General features: G+C 41.6%; 1 protein-coding gene across 1 annotated transcript; it reads right to left on the reverse strand.

Moving 5' to 3' along the window:
* Positions 1 to 278: 278 nt before the first annotated feature.
* LOC148024641 (molybdenum cofactor sulfurase-like) lies at positions 279 to 4,029 on the reverse strand. The gene is made up of 4 exons (XM_087694270.1): positions 3,557 to 4,029; positions 2,472 to 2,855; positions 1,364 to 2,239; positions 279 to 985 (listed from the first exon to the last, which is right to left on the reverse strand). The coding sequence occupies exons 1-4, from the start codon at positions 3,599 to 3,601 to the stop codon at positions 620 to 622; spliced, it is 1,671 nt and encodes a 556-aa protein (XP_087550396.1). The 5' UTR covers positions 3,602 to 4,029; the 3' UTR covers positions 279 to 619.
* Between the last annotated feature and the right edge of the window lie 3,794 nt (positions 4,030 to 7,823).

The following is a 7,823-nucleotide window of genomic DNA, read 5'->3' on the forward strand; positions in this document are numbered from 1 at the left end:
TCTAAACATCACAGTAGCACCCTAACCGTGGATATCAAGATACTAGACACAAGTGCTACATCAAAGAGAGATGAGGGAGATCCACCAACAACATGAGCAACACATGACAAAGCTAGGAGCTCAATCCAAATACTACTCCCATACTATTTCATCAAGGATGTACAACATACTCTTACCCATCGATCTTGACTAGGTGAAACTAGATATATGGACATCACTTAGCCAAATAGCTTGACATACTACTTCATCCCCCCCATTGTATCCCTATATGGGTACGTGGTTTTGTCTCATAGGCCAATTTTGTCCTCAAAAGACATTAATATTTCTCTTTCTTTCTTTCTATAATTTTCATGAGTAGGAATCTTGCTAAGGAGATGCACAGATTCATCCGTATCTAAAAGCGTTGCTAGTCAATGTCCATAAACTTCATGTTTGGACAACACTATCTATTTTAAGGAAGAGCCAATAAATTGCTTTAAGAAAATGTGGAGAATCATCCTCTTTATACACACGTAACATGGTAGAGAGGTAAAACTTTGGATAGGGGAAAAGTTGAGCTCCTCTATGGACACCTAGGCTTGACTCGCACTGATACACACAGAGTAACGATTATACAAAACTAAGTTGAAACCCCTTCCTCTATAAACTCCATTGCCTCTGATGATACATAGTCTTCATCCCTAAAACGAGAAAGAAACTGTGCAAGCCTATATACATCTGCAAAAGTTGACATAGGACCAAGAGAAACCCTGATTGCAGAGAATTTAGGCCTTTTACTGAAGACTGTCGGATCAGGTGACTTGTCAGATGACCTGCTAAGAAGTGCAGCCAATGCTGGATTGTTGAAATGCCCTACACCAAACACAATGTTGTTTCTGTCTGCCAATTTTTGTACAAGACTTCCTGGAAATGTATGCCCTGTTGAGTCAATTACATTAAATGCTACTATACTGCCCCGGTTTTTCCTTGAGATTGCCCCATAAACCTGCATCACAAAAAGTGCAGTTATAGATGTTATCCAAATAATGAAATATCAATACATGTCTCTTCAGAGACAACAGAAACTAAGAAGCTGACAAGGCAGTCACATGAATACACTATAGAAGCATGATATGCTTAAAAAGGGTATAGCTATCAGACGCTAAGACACTTGTAACATTTTAAGTTCTGCTTGAAAAGAAAGACAATTGCAATCTGCAAATCTGCATGCTAAAGCTCCATTATCAACGAATTTGCAATGAAAAACGAATAAATAATGTGACAAGAACATGTAACATGTACAGATCTAACACGGGTCTCACTTAATCCACTACAATAAATTTTCTTGGAAATAAATCAAATAAAACGACGGCAAGATGTATACCTCTAACAAGGGTCTCACTTCATCCTTGTGCCTTAAGGACTTCAAGGTCTGTATTAGCCAAGTTGCTAAGCTCAATGTCCGCCTCTGGATAGCAACTAGACTCACATTTTCTAGATGTTGCAACCCAAAACTCAAAGCTGCAAATGATAGGAGATTAATATTGTCATCCTCACTGACTATATGACAATCATTTCCCTCGTCCACTGCTGGTCCCAATTGGAGAGAATCCAAATCCTTTTGCACAGAAAAAGCCTTTCTTCTAACCAATAAAAATCCCATTCCTGAGGGATAGCCTAGCATGTGGTGTAAAGAGCCAAGAACAAATTCTGGGTTATAGATTGACAAATCCAAGGAACCCGTTGGCAGGTGTGTAGAGACATCAAGTAGCACCTGCCACCCATTCTGCTGTGCTTCAGGTATCCAATTCAAAGAATGTCGTACACCAGACAGGCAAGACTGAGCAGGGTAAACAAACAAGCCTTTCCCCCCGCCATGCCAGCCTTGCCTCTTCAGCAGCCTTCTTAGCTCTGCTGTGCCAATTTGAAGATCGGGCTCTTTTACAGGAGCCAGAGTGCATTTGGCCCCCCGCAGAGTAAAACAGGATATAACATGTTTCACAGATTCATGATTGTCTGCCAAGACTAGCAGGACACTTTCCCTCTGCGCAGGATATATGTCACCAAAAAGCCGGTAGCCAGCTGTGAAGCCCGTCGTAAAGATGACAGAGTACTGACTCTTGTCAACATTGAAAAGCTGTAGAAGCCTGTGCTGTGTGTCAAAGACATATGCCATAAGGTGGCTGAAGGGAGCATTTGACAAAGAGACTGAACCAAGATTGGGTCCTTCTTCCAAAAGCACTCGCATATGTTCTTCAACCTGAGCCAAAAGACACAGTCGAGTGAAATCACAGATTGCCTTCAAGTCGACATGCAGAACGTTTTTAACTTCATACCATGTTTTTAATGAAAAAGGTATTGCCAAGTGCATCGACATGTATAAAGGCATGGCTGATAATACCAAATGCAGGAGTGTTATCAATTCAACCATATAGCTATGCATTTTTCGTCTGATGCTTTATTAAGATAAAGAAGTGTTAAAATGATAATACCTGGTACCTCGAAAAGAGTGCAAAATTCGCATAGTCTAGGTAAACAATTCTTTGCAACTCAAGCTTAGGATATTGGTCCTTCCTAATGTTATCCACGTGCAGATGTTCAAAGTAGCCTTCATAGTCTTCTAAAAACTGCTCTTCTGCATCTTCATATCCAGGTAAACTTGGATTTCCAATGTTGAGTCCCTCGTTCAAAGTAGGAGATGAAGCTTGTGAGGCTTCATAATTATCAGATCCTTGACCTATGCTGCAAGTTTCTCCAAAAGATGCTGACGAGTCAAAGGGTTTCTGTGAGAAGCCACTGCTCTGGCTAGAAGCTGAATAGCTATCAAACGTATAAGCAGATATTGGAGCCCTTGGATAGATATTCTCTTTGTTTTTCTGCAAGCACATTGCAGGAAAAATTAGGTCACGTACAATGCATTAGAAAGTTGCAGGAAAATTTAGGTTGTATGCGATGCATTAGAAGATCGGATGACTGTGCAACTGTGTGTTTCCCATATAGAACTAGCAGGATCATATGAAGATAAGAAACTGTCGATCATCTCTGAGTGGAATATCTTGTCGAAACCTAATGATGTTCTCAAGAAATTGTTAGTCCGCAGATGAATATCAGGATCGTTTGTGTGAAAACGGAAGGCTGGGATGTTACCGGTTTATAGTACAGAAAATCCCCTCCAAGAGATGATTGAACAAAGAATGATAGCAGAAACTTATCTACAAATGCACAGCTACAAAGTGACAATAATCCTGGTACACACTGGTCTAAGCAGGACAAATGTTCAGTTTCTGGCTCAGGTGGTTTAAGAGCATCAGCTCAAGTAAACGTTCGAGCTACTAAAAGGAATGAGTGAATTTCCCCTTTCTCTTGACTTGTGGTCTGGAATTTCTATTGATTTCTTCTTGGAATCAGAGAATGACCGGACAAGCCAAGCTTCATCGTTGACTCTGAAAGGCTATGCAGAATTTCCGTCATGAAACTGAAAATTTGACATCTCGGACCCATAATTTCTTGCGGAACTGCATATAAATCTCTTTGATTGATCACAAAAGAGAGGGGTTGGAATCCCGTTGGGACTCGCCTGTGTCCCGGCCTTGGCACGAAGCTTCGAGAGCTTGTTGAACATCGCTGTGTGCTTCTTCTCCTCTTTCTTCTTCTTCTTCCTCTTATCTTCTGTTTCTTCCTCCTCTGCTGCGTCGTCGTCTTCTTCTTCTTCTGTTTCTTTCTTCTTGCAATGGCAGTGGCTGCACGATTCGATCAATAAAGTGACTGGCAGTAACGGGCAGCCGAGGAAGTGCGCCACAAGGTAAAGGTTCAGTTCTTCTTCTTCTGTTTGTTTCTTCTTGCTATGGAAGACTGAAGTGGCTACACGAATCGCTCAATAAAGTGACAAGCGGTAACGCGCAGCAGAGCAACTGCGCCACAAGGTAAAGCCTCCGTGTGACAGAGACAGACGCGGTGGGAGACCAGGTCGGACTCCGGAGACGAAGCAAGACAGACAGACCGATCTCGGATCAGACAGAGACAGCGGCAGAGATGGTGAGAGAGAAAATTAGATTCTGAAGGTGGAAAAAAAAGTAGATTTGGTTCTTTTTCCAAAAATTATAGTTACTCGGGACGGGAGTCGGGTCGGTGGCCTGGCTGTCAGGCCTGCTACGCACGCTTTGTACACTTGGCAACATGAGCGAAGGGAAGCATAACGCTCAATGCAACAAATTACAATATATTAGTTTTAGATACACTAGGCGCTCTGCATCTAGACTCGCCCCGGCGTTTCGCGCCGTGGCGGGCGCGATTTTTTGGGGGGGTGCTAGATGCGTTGCACCCACCCCGCGTTCTCTTTCTTTTTTGTGGGGGAGGTGGGGGGCTGCCATGTGGCACCTGCCCCCCACCTCTCCTTAACTAATAGTATAGATGAAGCTATTTTAAAAAAATTAATATGAATTGTATGTCTTATATGAGTGAGATAGTGCAACCATATGATACTTTTTATATCTTCATTTTGGTAAGACCTTCAAACAATGCATTATTTAGTATCACTCTTATTGGCTTTGTGTAGAAATGTATAATTGTGAAGCTCATAAGGCTGGGAAAGCATGAAGAAGGATGCCCCTTCCCCCCGAGGACTTGTGTGTAACTCTTTGTGTGACATAAAATAAGGTTGAGGGCTTACATGGTGCACTTAAGGCAAGATAATGGCCTTTAATGCATTTAGTCCATGTTTAATGACACATGGTGAGGCTTCCTCTCACATGCCAGGGCCAAAGCATTTTATTGAATGCTCAATAAAGAATGATGGCTTGTCGAAGCAGTAGAATAGTAGCATGGATATGGACTATGCAAGAGTCGTCCCTACAAAGGGAAGACATGGCAGCACTCGAGAAGAAGATGCACAAGGATCAAGCACCATTCAACAAAAAGAAGAAGGGATCTCTTGAGGGTGGTAACCATATTTAGTGCATTGCTGTGGCTCTCTCTCTTTCCCACTTTCAACAAAGGTATGATGATTATACTCTGTGTGGTCTCTACATGTTTTCAATGGGGAAGACTCTTATGGAGAATGATTTTGTGCAATGGTTTAGTGACACCTTTGGATTAAGTGCATCTCTATATTAGTTTAGGTTTGTTGGAAGGGGTGTTTTCCTCATGCTGATCACAACCAAGGCTAAATGTGACATGATACTAGGCTTAACAATGGGATACAGATGGAACTTTGGTCATTCAATACTCTAGAAGGCCAACTTTAACCCAAAAGAGGTCCTACACTCAGTATGCCTTGTATGGGTTAGTTTTTTGGGTCTACCCCCATGGCTGGATGGGGAAGTATCTATGCTCATCATTGAGGCTCTTGGCAAAATGCTCTATGGCTGGATGGGGAGGTATGCTCGTGGTGCAGGCTCTTGGCAAAATGCATTATGTCTCACTACCACTACTATTGATAGTGCTATCAAGCCGAAAAAATATGCTTATTTACTATGGGATAGGAAACATCAAATACATGAGGCCCTTGAATTGTTTAATATGCAAATGGGATCAAACTATGGTGGACATCAAGTTCTCAACCTTTTCAGATTCGTGATTCATCTGTAAAGGCTTTGGGCAAATACATGAGGCCCTTGAATTGTTCAATATGCAACTGGGATCAAACTATGGTGGACATCAAGTTATCAACCTTTTAAGATATGTGATTCATATGTAAAGGCTCTGGGCACTATGCAAAGGAGTACCCACTCACAAAAGGGAGCAAGACACTACCTCAACAATCTGGGATGTTTGTTGAGAAGGAGAATTTGAAGAACGCTGCTCTTGTAGGGACCCCTAATGAGAAGCTCAAGGCTAGAAGTGCAGATCCAAGAAGAGGTAAAAGCAATGTGAAAAAACCCCCTCTTAAATATGTATAGAAACAAAGGGTAAAGGCAAAGAAGAGAGGTAGGATGAGAATAAATAGAGGCAAGTCGTCTTTGGTGGCAAAGGTAGCAAGCTTAAAGGAGCTGAGAAGGAAAACATACCCTCAAAGTCTTCAAAAGGTAGTGGTAGTGAGAAGAAGATATCACTCAAGAAGTTGCTTGTTGAAAAATGTTGGTGGATAGGAATGTACTTGTAGTGCTAGATGAAGATGAGGACTGTGAGGGTGACGAGATCCAAATCTATGAGTAGCCATCAGACATGTTTACAATCATTTCATGGAATGTTTGAGGGCTTGGTAGCATAGCCAAAATGGATGATGTAATCACCTTCTCAAGTGAAGGATCCTTGATGTTTCTTGTGTTGCAAGAGGTTAAACTTGGTGCTGAAGAAGCACAAGTGTTTGGATGTAGTGGCTATAAAGTGATGGGAGACTATTGTACACAAGGGAGAAGAGGTACAATGTTACTCATTAAAGAGACATTTAGCCTTGCTCAATGTTGGGTTAGGGGGGGCAATAGAAGTATGATTGTTGCTTCTTTGTCTTATGGCAACCAAAAGCTAATTGTATGCTCAGTGTATGGACATAATGCTTGTGCTAACATGGCGGAATTATGAAAATACATGTCACAACTTCTAGCCGATGATAATGGAATCTATCTAAGGATCAGAATATAGCATTGGTTGATGGAGACCACTTCCATGGCTATGACAACACCTTGATCATGGAAAGAGAGAGTTGGCATGAATTGGAAACTTCCCATGAGCTCATAGACTTGGCTATAGCATTTGGCATCTACTCACACATGGCATACTAGGCAAATTGGTAGCACATGGAGGTCAACAAGATTGGATTGTACATGTGATGTTGCTCATAGAGGTTAAAAACTCAAATCATTCCCCTCTCCTTTGTGCTCTCAAGCTAGCAGCCGAGTGTCTTGGTCAGCAACACATCCTTTCTAAAAATGGAGTCTTTTTGCTAGTAACTTAGGGACACTTGGAAGGCTAATAGTGACACAGAAATCCACCCTACCAAGATTTGGTCAAAGCACCTAGCTACAATAATTGAGGTGGACAAGGAACATGGTATACATCAAGCAAAAAATAGGAGACCGTTGGTTGCTAGTTGTCAGCAATGCAAAGATTCTCTTATTATGGCTCTTAAGGTTAACCTTGATGATTGTATGCTTCACCATCTTCTCAAGGAGTTGGAGCATCACCTCGATAGTTTGCAAAGGGCTCAAATTGAAGATGCAAAAGTTCATCTAAAAGGCACTTAGCACCTTCTAGGAGATGCTCCCATCACACCTTCTTTAGGGCCCTAAAGACTAAGAAACACTATGAAACTATTGTAATGATAGAAGGCCCAAATGATAAAATGATCGTAGAGGATTTTGATATTGCAAAGGCTTTCACCAAATATCTTTTTGCCATTGTAGATACTAAACCTAAGTGGCTTGTAGAGTATGCAATGAAACTAGAAGGGCCTTTTTGCATGTAGGCACATGCCTCATGAAGCGACCTAAGGTTGCTATGTTGCACAAACCATTCTTTGTGGACAAACTCAAGTTTATTGTGGACAAGATGAAGATTGGGAAGGTGCTAGGCATCAATGGGCTAGTGAATGAAGTCTTCCAAGAACTTTGGCATGCATGCTCTCAAGATTTGTGTAGGCTACTTCATATGATAAGAGTGGAAGGAATAGTTCCTAAACATATGAATAGAGAATCGATCAAATTAACACCTAAATCCCTTGATAAATTAAAATGGGAGGATGGAGACCTCTAACCATGCTCAATGTGGGCTACATAACCCTAGCTAAGGCTATGACCTATCAAATTAAATTTCTCTTAGGACGCATCTTGCATGCATAACAATATGGCTTCATCCATGGCAGGATAATTCATGACACCATCCTTAACTTGATGTTTTCCATGGATCAT

This window comes from Lygodium microphyllum, chromosome 15 (genome assembly GCF_053477565.2).
Source record: "Lygodium microphyllum isolate KBCC chromosome 15, Lygodium_microphyllum_v1.1.10, whole genome shotgun sequence".
Classification (NCBI taxonomy): domain Eukaryota; kingdom Viridiplantae; phylum Streptophyta; class Polypodiopsida; order Schizaeales; family Lygodiaceae; genus Lygodium; species Lygodium microphyllum.

Bases quoted from the DNA above. Each gene is read 5' to 3' on its own strand.
- LOC148024641 (XM_087694270.1), bottom strand. From the start codon at position 3,601: ATGTTCAACAAGCTCTCGAAGCTTCGTGCCAAGGCCGGGACACAG. The intron at 2,856-3,556 runs GCGAGTCCCAAC...ATGTGCTTGCAG, and splicing joins GTGCCAAGGCCGGGACACAG to AAAAACAAAGAGAATATCTA. The intron at 2,240-2,471 runs GTATTATCATTT...CTTTTGGCTCAG, and splicing joins CACTCTTTTCGAGGTACCAG to GTTGAAGAACATATGCGAGT.